At 63.0% G+C, this 14,155-nt stretch overlaps 1 protein-coding gene across 1 annotated transcript; it reads left to right on the top strand.

Moving 5' to 3' along the window:
* Positions 1-2,256: 2,256 nt before the first annotated feature.
* Positions 2,257-13,594, top strand: LOC132813926 (caveolin-2-like). Its single transcript, XM_060823309.1, has 3 exons — positions 2,257-2,539; positions 5,116-5,303; positions 13,370-13,594. Exons 1-3 carry the CDS (start codon positions 2,390-2,392, stop codon positions 13,518-13,520), a joined length of 489 nt encoding a protein of 162 aa, XP_060679292.1. The 5' UTR covers positions 2,257-2,389; the 3' UTR covers positions 13,521-13,594.
* Positions 13,595-14,155: the final 561 nt, after the last annotated feature.

Genomic DNA, 14,155 nt, shown 5'->3' with positions numbered 1-14,155 from the left:
TCACAGCAACATGGCTGACTCTGGACAGTGAGAGATGGGACAGTGAATGCAGGCCCACACTCCATGAATTAACAAAAAAAAGACAGTTCATCTCTGACTCTGTTTCACAATAATTCCCGACTTCCACAGCCTTCCTCCCCAAGGAAGGGTAAACGGATTACAGGTGGGTAACAGAGGACAGAGGTCTCAAGGATTAGTATAACCTTCTCCTCCTCATGCTGACCCTGACTTTAATTGCGTGCCCCAAACACCAGGGGGCAGTCCTTATCAATTTAACTGGTCAATGCTGAGGGAGGAAGCAACAACAACTGGTGTTTCTATAGCGCCTTGAGTGCAGCAGAACGTCACACAGCCCTTTGGGAAATCAGACCTTGAGCCCCCACATCGGCGCGAGTCAACACATGCTCCATCACGGAGCTCAGTTTGAAGGGACATCTTAAAGGAGAGAGAGAGAGAGAGGGGGTTAGGGATGGGAATGCCGGAGTTTGGATAGCCACCCCAGAGCAGGAGATGTAGGGGCTGGAGGAGGGGACCGTGATAGGGAGGAGGTGTAGGGACTGGAGGAGGGGACAGAGATAGGGAGGGGGTGTAGGGACTGGAGGAAGTGACTGAGATAGGGAGGGGGTGTCGGGGCTGGAGGAGGGGACGGAGATAGGGAGGGTGTGTAGGGGCTGGAGGAGGGGATGGGGATAGGGAGGGAGGTGTAGGGGCTGGAGGAGGGGACGGAGATAGGGAGGGGGTGTAGAGGCTGGAGGAGGGGACGGAGATAGGGAGGGGGTGTAGGGGCTGGAGGAGAAGACGGAGATAAGGAGGGGGTGTAGGGGCTGGAGGAGGGGACGGAGATAGGGAGGGGGTGTAGGGGCTGGAGGAGGGGACAGAGATAGGGAGGGGGTGTAGGGGCTGGAGGAGGGGACGGGGATAGGGAGGGGGTGTAGGGGCTGTAGGAGGGGACGGGGATAGGGAGGTGTTTTTTGAGAATGTGAGCAGTAGTCTGGATGAGGGGGAGCCAGCGGATGTTGTTAATTTGAATTTACAGAAGCCTCTCAATAATGTCCCACTTAAAGAGCATGTGTAAAATTAGAACACATGGGGAGGGAGGGCCTACGGTGGGTATCGAGTTGGACAGAACGTCTGTTGGCAGACAGCGAACAGAGTTGGGATAGAGCGGGTCATTTTTCTGAGTGGCAGGTAGTGACTAGTGGGGTACCACAGTCCTGAGTGCTGGGACCTGGCTTTTGACAGTAATTTATTTATGATGTTCATGAGTAAAGTACATGTAACGTTTCCATGTTTGGAGGGTGAGGGTGTCAGGGAGGATGACCTCAAGTGGGGTTTGGATAGGTTGAGAGAGTGGGCAAACGCAGGGCCGATGCAGTTTCATGTCGGTCAGTGGGAGGTGATATACGGGAAGGCAGGTGATTCTCCGATCAGCGAGAGATTGGGAAAGGGGCTGTGGTTGGTCGTTACGATGAGGTCGGGTGTTCCTCACACACCCCCTCGCAGAATGTAAACATCGCTGAGGGTGAGGAAGGCTAACAGAAGCTCTGGAGAGTGTTGGAGCCCAGGAGCGAGGGATGTCCCACTGTGATTGTACAGGGATAAGACCACCGCTCCCAGAGCATTGTGGGGGCCGTGTCGGGGGGGTCTGTATCTGAGGGAAGATAATTCTGGCCCCAGAGAAAGGCTGATTCGTGGGACAGACCTCAGGGAGAGAGACTGGATCAGTTAGGGATTATATTCACTGGAGTTATTAGAAAAACGAGGAGGGGGATCTGATCAAAACCGATCAAATTCTAACAGGACTAGACGGGGAGTGGTTGGCAGCACAGGAAGGTTGTTCCTCATCACCTCAGACCCAGGGGGGCTAAAACAGACAGGGTGGGACTGAGGTGGGGAGAAACATCTTCACCCAGAGAGTGGGGGGGAGGGAGTCTGCGGGATTCTCTGCGGTCAGGGCCTGGAACATTGGACATTTCTGAGACGGAGTTGGATACAAGGGAGAAAGCGGACCTGAGGGGGCAGGGTTAGATAATCAGCCATGATCCTATTGATCAGGCTTGAGGGGCTGAATGGCCTCACTCCTGCACCTGTTTCCCCACAATTATACGACCGATTCCTTGTCAGACTTCGGGAGTGAAATGCTTGAGTCCCTTTAAGTTGTTTCGAGTCCTGGGCCCCTCTGTGTCAGCGAAATGTTGGGAAGTATTGAGTTGGTCTCTCAGAATAGAACAGGGTCCATTCCAAAGAGAGAGAGAGAGAGAGCGTGTGGGAACAGGTCAGCTGAAAGGCAAGAACCGAGTTGGACCTAAACATCAGAGATCCACGCTCTGGCGCTCCCTCTGTTTGCCCTCTGCCCCTTGCGCAGGGTGGTGAGGACACGTTCTGAACCATGAAGGCCGAGGATTATACAACGGTCAACCTGGAAGGTCAGACCCCAGAGCCCGAGGGCGGGAGGGAACTGACACCGGAACATCCCCAGCACACTGGCTCCTCGGACAAAGAGGACAGAGACCCCACCGGGATGAACCAGCACCTCAAGGTACCCGCTCTCCTTCTCCATAACCCCACCCCCCCGCCCTCTGGGGTGGGGGAGGATTCAGGCTGGAGGCTTCAGAGGTGGGGTGGGGGTGTGGGCAAAACAGCTCAATGCCTGTAACTGGTGGGGTGGAATCGGGATCGACGTGGGAATCACATCTGCCGATCTGTGGGATCACACCCCAGGGGATCTATACGGAATCGCCCCAGGGGATCTGTGCGGGATCGTCCCAGGGGATCTGTGCGGGATCGCCCCGGGGGATCTGTGTGGGATCGCCCCAGGGGATCTGTGTGGGATCGCCTCAGGGGATCTGTGTGGGATTGCCCAGGGGATCTGTGTGGGATTGCCACAGGGGATCTGTGTGGGATTGCCCAGGGGATCTGTGTGGGATCACCTCAGGGGATCTGTGTGGGATCGCCCCAGGGGATCTGTGTGGGATCACACCCAGGGGATCTGTGTGGGATCGCCTCAGGGGATCTGTGTGGGATCACACCCAGGGGATCTGTGTGGGATCACACCCAGGGGATCTGTGTGGGATTGCCTCAGGGGATCTGTGTGGGATTGCCCAGGGGATCTGTGCGGGATCGCCCAGGGGATCTGTGTGGGATCACACCCAGGGGATCTGTGTGGGATCGCCCCAGGGGATCTGGGTGGGATTGCCCAGGGGATCTGTGCGGGATCGCCCCAGGGGATCTGTGCGGAATCGCCCCAGGGGATCTGTGTGGGATCACACCCAGGGGATCTGTGTGGGATCACACCCAGGGGATCTGGGTGGGATCGCCCCAGGGGATCTGTGCGGGATCGTCCCAGGGGATCTGTGTGGGATTGCCCAGGGGATCTGTGTGGGATCACCCCAGGGGATCTGTGTGGGATCACACCCAGGGGATCTGTGTGGGATCGCCCCAGGGGATCTGTGTGGGATCGTCCCAGGGGATCTGTGCGGGATCACACCCAGGGGATCTGTGTGGGATCACGCCCAGGGGATCTGTGTGGAATCGCCTCAGGGGATCTGTGCGGGATTGTCCCAGGGGATCTGTGGGATCACACCCAGGGGATCTGTGTGGGATTGCCCAGGGGATCTGTGCGGGATCGCCCCGGGGATCTATGTGCGAATGCCCATGGGATCTGTGCAGGATCACCCCAGGGGATCTGTGCGGAATCGCCCCAGGAGATCTGTGTGGGATTGCCCCAGGGGATCTGTGTGAGATCACACCCAGGGGATCTGTGCGGAATCGCCCCAGGGGATCTGTGTGGGATCACACCCAGGGGACCTGTGTGGGATCATCCCAGGGAATCTGTGTGGGATCACTCCCAGGGGATCTGTGTGGGATCACACCCAGGGGATCTGTGTGGGATTGCCCCAGGGGATCTGTGCGGGATCACACCCAGGGGATCTGTGTGGGATCATACCCAAGGGATCTGTGTGGGAACGTCCCAGGGGATCTGTGTGGGATCACACCCAGGGGATCTGTGTGGGATCACACCCAGAGGATCTGTGCGGGATTGCCCCAGGGGATCTGTGTGGGATCACACCCAGGGGATCTGTGTGAGATCACCCCAGAGGATCTGTGTGGGATTGCCCCAGGGGATCTGTGTGGGACCACACCCAGGGGGTCTGTATGGGACCACACCCAGGGGATCTGTGTGGGATCACACCCAGGGGATCTGTGCGGGATCACACCCAGGGGATCTGTGCGGGATCACACCCAGGGGATCTGTGTGGGATCACACCCAGGGGATCTGTGTGGGATTACATCTGGAGCATTGTGAGAATCACAGGTGGCAATCTGTGTTGGATCACCCCAGGGCACATGGATCCCCGGTTGTCAGAGTAAACCGGGGATCCATGCAAGATCAGGCATTGGATCTGTGAAATCACAGTTGGGGATCTGTGTGGGATCACACCAAGGGATCTGTGTGGTATCACACCCAGGGATCTGTGCGGGATCGCCCCAGGGGATCTGTGTGGGATTGCCCCAGGGGATCTGTGTGGGATCGCCCCTGGGGATCTGTGTGGGACCGCCCCAGGGGATCTGTGTGGGATCACACCCAGGGGATCTGTGTGGGACCGCCCCAGGGGATCTGTGTGGGATCACACCCAGGGGATCTGTGTGGGATTGCCCCAGGGGATCTGTGTGGGATCACACCCAGGGGATCTGTGTGAGATCACACATTGGATTCTGTGAAATCACAGTTGGGGATCTGTGTGGAATCATGTCAGGAGATCGCTGTGGGATCACCCTTCGGGATCTGGGCTTAATCATGCCTCAGTGTCTATGTGGAATCACATCTGGAGATCTGTGTCAGATCACCCTTAGCATCTGTGCGTAATCATACCTTGGGATCTGCAGAATAACATCTAGAGATCTGTGTGGATTCCAACTGATTCTTCCCAAGGGTGTTCCTAACATGGGGAGGCGAGAGAGAGGGGGGGGGGGGGTAAGGGCAGAGTGGCTCAGGGAGGGAGGAATGAATGCCAAGGACAAGAGGGACGACTGGGGAACGAAGTGGAGAGGGTGAGAGGGTGAAAGGACGTGCATTGAGAGGCTGTGCCTGAAGTCTCTCCACCCTTGTTCCAGGTGGATTTCCCGGAGATTATTGCTGAACCTTCCACCACTCACAGTTTCGACAGGGTCTGGGCCTGGAGTAACGTTAGCTTCGAGGTCTGCAAGCTGTGGAGTTATCGGATCATCTCTCTGCTCTGTGCGATCCCGGCCTCCATCCTCACCGGCTGCCTCTTCTCCTTCGTCACCTGTCTACGCATATGGTGAGTGTTTGTCCCCAGGGAGACCGGGCCCGAGGCCTCGCACGGGGGCAGGGAGTCCAGGCCCGAGGCCTCACAGTGCAGGGAGACCAGGCCCCAGGCCTCACAGTGCAAGGAGACCTGGCCCGAGGTCTCACAGTGCAGGTAGACCAGGCCCGAGGCCTCACAGGGCAGTGAGACCAGGCCCGAGACCTCACGGTGCAGGGCGACCAGGCCCCAGGCCTCACAGTGCAAGTAGACCTGGCCCGAGGCCTCACAGGGCAGGTAGACCAAGCCCGAGACCTCACGGTGCAGGGAGACCAGGCCCGAGACCTCACGGTGCAGGGAGACCAGGCCCGAGCTCTCGCAGTCCAGGGAGCCCAGGCCCGAGGCCTCACAGGGCAAGGAGACCAGGCTCAAGGCTTCACAGGGCAATGAGACCAGGCCCGAGACCTCACAGTCCAGGGAGCCCAGGCCCAAGGCCTCACGGGGCAGGGAGTCCAGACCCGAGGCCTCATGGGGCAGGGAGACCAGGCCCAAGGCCTCACGGGGCAGGGAGTCCAGGCCCGAGGCCTCAACGGGCCAGGGAGACCAGGCTTGAGGCCTCACAATGCAGGGAGACCGGGCCCGAGGGCTCTTAATGTAGGGAGACCAGGCCCCAGGCCTCACGATGCACGGAGACCAGGCATGAGGACGCACAGGGAAGTGAGACCAGGCTGGAGACCTCACGGTGCAGGGAGACCAGGCCCGAGGCCTCACAATGCAGGAGGTCCGGGCCCGAGGCTTCACGGGGCAGGGAGACCAGGCCTGAGACCTCACGGTGCAGGGAGACCAGGCCCGAGCTCTCGCAGTCCAGGGAGCCCAGGCCCGAGGCCTCACAGGGCTAGGAGACCAGGCCCGAGGCCTCACAGGGCAGGTAGACCAGGCCCGAGGCCTCACAGGGCAGTGAGACCAGGCCACAGACCTCACAGGGCAGTGAGACCAGGCCCGAGACCTCACAGGGCAGTGAGACCAGGCCCGAGCTCTCACAGTCCAGGAAGCTCGGGCCCAAGGCCTCACGGGGCAGGGAGTCAAGACCTGAGGCCTCACGGGTCAGGGAGACCAGGCCCAAGGCCTCACGGGGTAGAGAGTCCAGGCTCGAGGCCTCACAATGTAGGGAGACCAGGCCCCAGGCCTCACGATGCATGGAGACCAGGCACGAGGACGCACAGGGAAGTGAGACCAGGCTGGAGACCTCACGGTGCAGGGAGACCAGGCCCGAGGCCTCACAATGCAGGGAGTCCAGGCCCGAGGCTTCACGGGGCAGGGAGACCAGGCCCAGGACTCACGGGGCTACGAGACCAGGCCCGAGGCCTCACGGTGCAGGGAGACCAGGCCCGAGGCCTCACAATGCAGGGAGTCCAGGCCCGAGGCTTCACAGGGCAGGGAGACCAGGCCCGAGCTCTCGCAGTCCAGGGAGCTCAGGCCCGAGGCCTCACAGGGCAAGGAGACCAGGCCCGAGGCCTCACAGGGCAGGTAGACCAGGCCCGAGACCTCACAGGGCAGTGAGACCAGGCCCGAGACCTCACAGGGCAGTGAGACCAGGCCCGAGCTCTCACAGTCCAGGGAGCTCGGGCCCAAGGCCTCACGGGACAGGGAGTCCAGACCCGAGGCCTCACGGGGCAGGGAGTCCAGGCCCGAGGCCTCACGATGCAGGGAAACCAGGCCCGAGGCCTCAATGGGGCAGGGAGACCAGGCTCAAGGCCTCACAATGCAGGGAGACCGGGCCCGAGGCCTCACGGGGCAGAGAGACCAGGCCCGAGCTCTCTCAGTCCAGGGAGCCCAGGCCCAAGGCCTCACGGGGCAGGGAGTCCAGACCTGAGGCCTCACGGGGCAGGGAGACCAGGCCCAAGGCCTCACGGGGCAGACAGTCCAGGCCCGAGGCCTCGCAATGCAGGGAGACCAAGCCTGAGGCCTCAACGGGGCAGGGAGACCAGGCTCGAGGCCTCACAATGTAGGGAGACCAGGCCCCAGGCCTCACGATGCACGGAGACCAGGCACGAGGACGCACAGGGAAGTGAGACCAGGCTGGAGACCTCACGGTGCAGGGAGACCAGGCCCGAGGCCTCACAATGCAGGGAGTCCAGGCCCGAGGCTTCACGGTGCAGGGAGACCAGGCCCAAGGCCTCACGGTGCAGGGAGACCAGGCCTCACGGCGCAGGGAGATCAGGCCTGAGGTCTCACCGGGCAGTGAGACCAGGCCCGAGGCCTCATGGGTCAGGGAGACCAGGCATGAGATCTCACGATGCAGGGAGACCAGGCCCGAGGACTCACTGAGCAGGGAGACACGGCCGACGCCTCGTGGCAGGGAGACCAGGCCCGAGGCCTCACAATGCAGGGAGTCCAGGCCCGAGGCTTCACGGGGCAGGGAGACCAGGCCCAGGACTCACGGGACTAGGAGACCAGGCCCGAGGCCTCACGGTGCAGGGAGACCAGGCCCAAGGCCTCACGGTGCAGGGAGACCAGGCTTCACGGCGCAGGGAGATCAGGCCCGAGGCCTCACGGGGCAGGGAGACAAGGCCCAAGGCCTCACCAGGCTGGGAGACCAGGCCCGAGCCCTCACGGTGCAGGGAAACCAGACCCGAAGCCTCGCGGGAGGGAGACCAGGCCCAAGGCTTGACAGTGCAGGGAGACCAAGCCCGAGGCCTCACACTGCAGGGAGTCCAGGCCCGAGGCTTCACAGGGCAGGGAGACCAGGCCCGAGCTCTCGCAGTCCAGGGAGCTCAGGCCCGAGGCCTCACAGGGCAAGGAGACCAGGCCCGAGGCCTCACAGGGCAGGTAGACCAGGCCCGAGACCTCACAGGGCAGTGAGACCAGGCCCGAGACCTCACAGGGCAGTGAGACCAGGCCCGAGCTCTCACAGTCCAGGGAGCTCGGGCCCAAGGCCTCACGGGACAGGGAGTCCAGACCCGAGGCCTCACGGGGCAGGGAGTCCAGGCCCGAGGCCTCACGATGCAGGGAAACCAGGCCCGAGGCCTCAATGGGGCAGGGAGACCAGGCTCAAGGCCTCACAATGCAGGGAGACCGGGCCCGAGGCCTCACGGGGCAGAGAGACCAGGCCCGAGCTCTCACAGTCCAGGGAGCCCAGGCCCAAGGCCTCACGGGGCAGGGAGTCCAGACCTGAGGCCTCACGGGGCAGGGAGACCAGGCCCAAGGCCTCACGGGGCAGACAGTCCAGGCCCGAGGCCTCGCAATGCAGGGAGACCAAGCCTGAGGCCTCAACGGGGCAGGGAGACCAGGCTCGAGGCCTCACAATGTAGGGAGACCAGGCCCCAGGCCTCACGATGCACGGAGACCAGGCACGAGGACGCACAGGGAAGTGAGACCAGGCTGGAGACCTCACGGTGCAGGGAGACCAGGCCTGAGACCTCACAATGCAGGGAGTCCAGGCCCGAGGCTTCACGTTGCAGGGAGACCAGGCCCCAGGTCTCATGGGGCAGGGAGACCAGGCCCGAGGCCTCATGATGCAGGAAGGCCAGGCCCGAGGCCTCACACTGCCGTGAGACCAGGCCCGAGGACTCACGGTGTAGGGTGTCCAGGCCAGAGGCCACACAATGCAGGCAGATAAGGCCTGAGGCGTCACGGTTCAGGGAGATCAGGCCAGAGGCCTCACGGTGCAGGGAGACCAGGATCGATGACTCACAGTACAGGGAGCCTAGCCCGAGGCCTCACGATGCAGGGAGACCAGGCCCCAAGCCTCTCAATACAGGGAGACCAGGCCTGAGGCCTCACGGGGCAGAGAGACCAGGCCTTTGACCTCACGGTGCAGGAAGACCAGGCCGAGACATCACAGGGCCGGAAGAACAGGCCCAAGGCCTCATGGTGCAGGGAGATCAGGCCCAAGGCCACACGGTGCAGGGAGACCAGGTCTGAGGCCTCAGGGTGCAGGGAGACCAGGCCCGAAGCCTCATGGTGCAGGGAGACCAGGCCTCAGGCCTCACGGCGCAGGGAGTTCAGGCCTGAGGCCTCACCGGGCAGGGAGACCAGGCCCGAGGCCTCATGGGTCAGGGAGACCAGGCATGAGATCTCACGATGCAGGGAGACCAGGCCCGAGGACTCACTGAGCAGGGAGACACGGCCGACGCCTCGTGGCAGGGAGTCCAGGCCCGAGACCTCACGCTGCAAGGAGATCAGGCCCGAGGCCTCACGGGAGGGAGACCAGGCCCAAGGCTTGACAGTGCAGGGAGACCAATGCCGAGGCCTCACGGGACAGGGAGACCAGGTCCGAGGCCTCATGGGGCAGGGAGACCTGGCCCGAGGCCTGACAGTGCAGGGAGACCAGGCCCGAGGTCTCATGGGACAGGGAGACCAGGCCCAAGGCCTGACAGTGCAGGGAGACCAGGCCCGAGGACTGACAGTGCAGGGAGACCAGGCCCAGGCCTCACATGGCAGGGAGATCAGGCCCGAGGCCTGACAGTGCAGGGAGACCAGGCCCGAGGCCTCATGGTGCAGGGAGACCAGGCCCTAGGCCTCACGCGGAAGGGAGACCACGCCTGAGGTCTCACGGGACAGGGAGACCTGGCCCGAGGTCTCCCGGGACAGGGAGAGCAGGGCCGAGGCATGACAGTGCAGGGAGACCAGGCCCGAGGCCTCACAGGACAGAGAGACCAGGCACAAGGCCTGACTGTGCAGGGAGACTAGGCCCAGGCCTCACGGGGCAGGGTGACCAGGACCGAGGCCTCATGGTGCAGGGAGACCAGGTCCGAGGCCTCACGGGGCAGGGAGACCAGGCCCAAGGTCTCATGATGCAGGGAGACCAAGCCCGAGGCCTCACGTGGCAGGGAGCCCAGGCCCGAGGACTCATGGGGCAGGGAGCCCAGGCCCGAGGCCTCACGATTCAGGAAGACCAGGCCCCAGGCCTCACGGCACAGGGAGTCCAGGCATGAGGCCTCAAGGTGCAGGGAGACCAGACTCCAGGCCTCATTAAGCAGGGAGACCAGGCCCAAGGTCTCATGATGTAGGGAAACCAGGCCCCATGACTCACGATGCAGGGGGACCAGGCCCGAGGACTCATGGGGCAGGGAGCCCAGGCCCGACGCCTCACGATTCAGGGAGACCAGGCCCGAGGCCTCACGACGCAGGGAGACCAGGCACGAGATCTCATGGTGCAGGGAGACCAGGCTGGAGGCCTTGCGGTGCAGGGAAACTCGGCTTGAGGCCTCATGAGGCAGAGAAACTAGGCCCGAGGCCTCATGGGGCAGGGAGTCCAGGCCCGAGACCTCATGGTGCAGGGAGACCAGGCCCAAGGGCTCATGATGCATGGAGACCAGGCCCCAGGCCTCACAATGCAGGGAGACCAGGCCCGTGGCCTCACGATGCAGGGAAACCAGGCCCGAGGCCTCACAGTGCAGGGATACCAGACTCCAAGCCTCACAATGCATGGAGTCCAGGCCTGAGGCCTCACAGTGCAAGGAGACCAGGCCCAAGGGCTCACGGGGCAGGGTGTCCAGACCCAAGGCCTCACGATTCAGGGAGACCATGCCCCAGGCCTCATGACGCAGGGAGTCCAGGCTTGACGCCTCATGGTGCAGGGAGACCAGGCCCCAGGCCTCATGATGCAGAGAGACCAGGCCCGAGGCCTCACGGGGCAGGGAGACCAGGCCCAAGGTCTCATGATGCAGGGAGTCCAGGCCCGAGGCCTCAAGGTGCAGGGAGACCAGACTCCAGGCCTCATGATGCAGGGAGACCAGGCCCAAGGTCTCATGATGTAGGGAAACCAGGCCCCATGACTCACGATGCAGGGGGACCAGGCCCGAGGACTCATGGGGCAGGGAGCCCAGGCCCGACGCCTCACGATTCAGGGAGACCAGGCCCGAGGCCTCACGACGCAGGGAGTCCAGGCCCGAGGCCTCAAGGTGCTGGGAGACCAGACCCCAGGCCTCATGATGCAGGGAGACCAGGCTGGAGGCCTCACAGGGCAGGGAGACCAGGCCCAAGGTCTCATGATGTAGGGAAACCAGGCTCCAGTACTCACGATGCAGGGAGACCAGGCCTGAGGACTCACGGGGCAGGGAGACCAGGCCCCAGGCCTCACGGGACAGGAAGACCAGGCCCAAGGCCTTACGTTGCAGGGAGACCAGGCACTAGATCTCATGGGGCAGGGAGACCAGGCCCTAGGCCTCACGCGGAAGGGAGACCACACCTGAGGTCTCACGGGACAGGGAGACCTGGCCCGAGGTCTCCCGGGACAGGGAGAGCAGGGCCGAGGCATGACAGTGCAGGGAGACCAGGCCCGAGGCCTCACAGGACAGAGAGACCAGGCACAAGGCCTGACTCTGCAGGGAGACTAGGCCCAGGCCTCACGGGGCAGGGTGACCAGGACCGAGGCCTCATGGTGCAGGGAGACCAGGCACGAGGCCTCACGGGGCAGGGAGACCAGGCCCAAGGTCTCATGATGCAGGGAGACCAAGCCCGAGGCCTCACGTGGCAGGGAGCCCAGGCCCGAGGCCTCACGATTCAGGAAGACCAGGCCCCAGGCCTCACGACACAGGGAGTCCAGGCCCGAAGCCTCAAGGTGCAGGGAGACCAGACTCCAGGCCTCATGATGCAGGGAGACCAGGCTGGAGGCCTCACGGGGCAGGGAGACCAGGCCCAAGGTCTCATGATGTAGGGAAACCAAGCTCCAGTACTCACGATGCAGGGAGACCAGGCCCGAGGACTCACGGGGCAGGGAGACCAGGCCCCAGGCCTCACGGGACAGGAAGACCAGGCCCAAGGCCTTACGTTGCAGGGAGACCAGGCACTAGACCTCATGGGGCAGGGAGACCAGGCCCAAGGTCTCATGATGCAGGGAGACCAAGCCCGAGGCCTCACGTGGCAGGGAGCCCAGGCCCGAGGCCTCACGATTCAGGAAGACCAGGCCCCAGGCCTCACGACACAGGGAGTCCAGGCCCGAAGCCTCAAGGTGCTGGGAGACCAGACCCCAGGCCTCATGATGCAGGGAGACCAGGCTGGAGGCCTCACGGGGCAGGGAGACCAGGCCCAAGGTCTCATGATGTAGGGAAACCAAGCTCCAGTACTCACGATGCAGGGAGACCAGGCCCGAGGACGCACGGGGCAGGGAGACCAGGCCCCAGGCCGCACGGGACAGGAAGACCAGGCCCAAGGCCTTACGTTGCAGGGAGACCAGGCACTAGACCTCATGGGGCAGGGAGACCAGGCCCAAGGTCTCATGATGCAGGGAGACCACACCCGAGGCCTCACGTGGCAGAGAGCCCAGGCCCGAGGCCTCACGATTCAGGAAGACCAGGCCCCAGGCCTCACGACACAGGGAGTCCAGGCCCGAAGCCTCAAGGTGCTGGGAGACCAGACCCCAGGCCTCATGATGCAGGGAGACCAGGCTGGAGGCCTCACGGGGCAGGGAGACCAGGCCCAAGGTCTCATGATGTAGGGAAACCAAGCTCCAGTACTCACGATGCAGGGAGACCAGGCCCGAGGACTCACGGGGCAGGGAGACTAGGCCCCAGGCCTCACGGGACAGGAAGACCAGGCCCAAGGCCTTACGTTGCAGGGAGACCAGGCACTAGACCTCATGGGGCAGGGAGACCAGGCCCAATGCCTCATGATATAGGGAGACCAGGCCCCATGACTCACGATGCAGGGGGACCAGGCCCGAGGACTCATGGGGCAGGGAGACCAGGCCCCAGGCCTCACGGGACAGGAAGACCAGGCCCGAGGCCTTATGTTGCAGGGAGACCAGGCCCCAGACCTCATGGGGCAGGGAGACCAGGCCCAATGCCTCATAGTACATGGAGACCAGGCTCCAGGCCTCACGGTGCAGGGAGACCAGGCCCAAGGCCTCACGGTGCAGGGAGATCAGGCCTGAGGCCTCACAGTGCAGGGAGACCAGGCCCCAAGCCTCATGGAGCAGGGAGACTAGAGAAAGGCCTGAGACCTCGTGTTGGAATTTGAGAGTGTGTTTCTCGGTTGGCGATTGGGAGTTGGGAAGGTGGGGAGGTGTGAGGTTGCTGTGGGATTGATGGATATGTCAGAAGTTGTCAAGCTGGAGTGGATGTACGTTCCGGCGATCCTGTCTCTCTCCTGTTTTTTAGGTGCCTGGTGCCTTGTGTGAGGATCTGTCGCCTCTGCCGGCCTACCTGCCAGGAGGTCTGCCACATCCTGACGGACATCATTGTCAGCCCGTTCTGTACCAGCGTGGGCCGCTGTTTCCGGAGAGTTCACCTTATTGTGGCCAGATACTAGTCCCACTCCCTGTCCGCATCTCCAGCTGAGGTCTCTACCAGCTCTCCCAGGCCTCTACCTGCTGTAACAGGCCCCACTCACTGAAGTCCAGTCCCAAACCCATATTCCCTCTCCCAGACTCCAAGGGCAATACCCACTCTCCCAGGGTCATACCTGCTCTCCCAGAGCCACACCCTCTCTCACAGGGCCACACCCACTCTCCCAGAGCCACACCCACTCTCCCACAGTCACACCCATTCTCCCAGGGCCACACCCACACTCCCAGAGCCACACACACTCTCCCAGGGCCTCACCTGCTCTCCCAGCACCACGCCCACTCTCCCAGCACCACGCCCACTCTCCCAGCACCACGCCCACTCTCCCAGGGCCACACCCGCTCTCCCAGAGCCACACCCGCTCTCCCAGGGTCATACCCGCTCTCCCAGAGCCACACCCGCTCTCCCAGGGCCACACCCGCTCTCCCAGGGTCATACCTGCTCTACCAGGGTCACACCCGCTCTCCCAGGGCCACACCCACTCTCCCAGGGCCACACCCACTCTCCCAGGGTCATACCTGCTCTCCCAGGGCCACACCCGCTCTCCCACGGTCACACCCACACTCCCAGGCCCACACCCACTCTCCCACGGTCACACCC

Source organism: Hemiscyllium ocellatum, unplaced genomic scaffold (genome assembly GCF_020745735.1).
Source record: "Hemiscyllium ocellatum isolate sHemOce1 unplaced genomic scaffold, sHemOce1.pat.X.cur. scaffold_543_pat_ctg1, whole genome shotgun sequence".
In the NCBI taxonomy this organism is placed as follows: domain Eukaryota; kingdom Metazoa; phylum Chordata; class Chondrichthyes; order Orectolobiformes; family Hemiscylliidae; genus Hemiscyllium; species Hemiscyllium ocellatum.
Note: the sequence above shows the minus strand (reverse complement) of the source record. Positions and strands in the feature narration are given on the sequence as shown.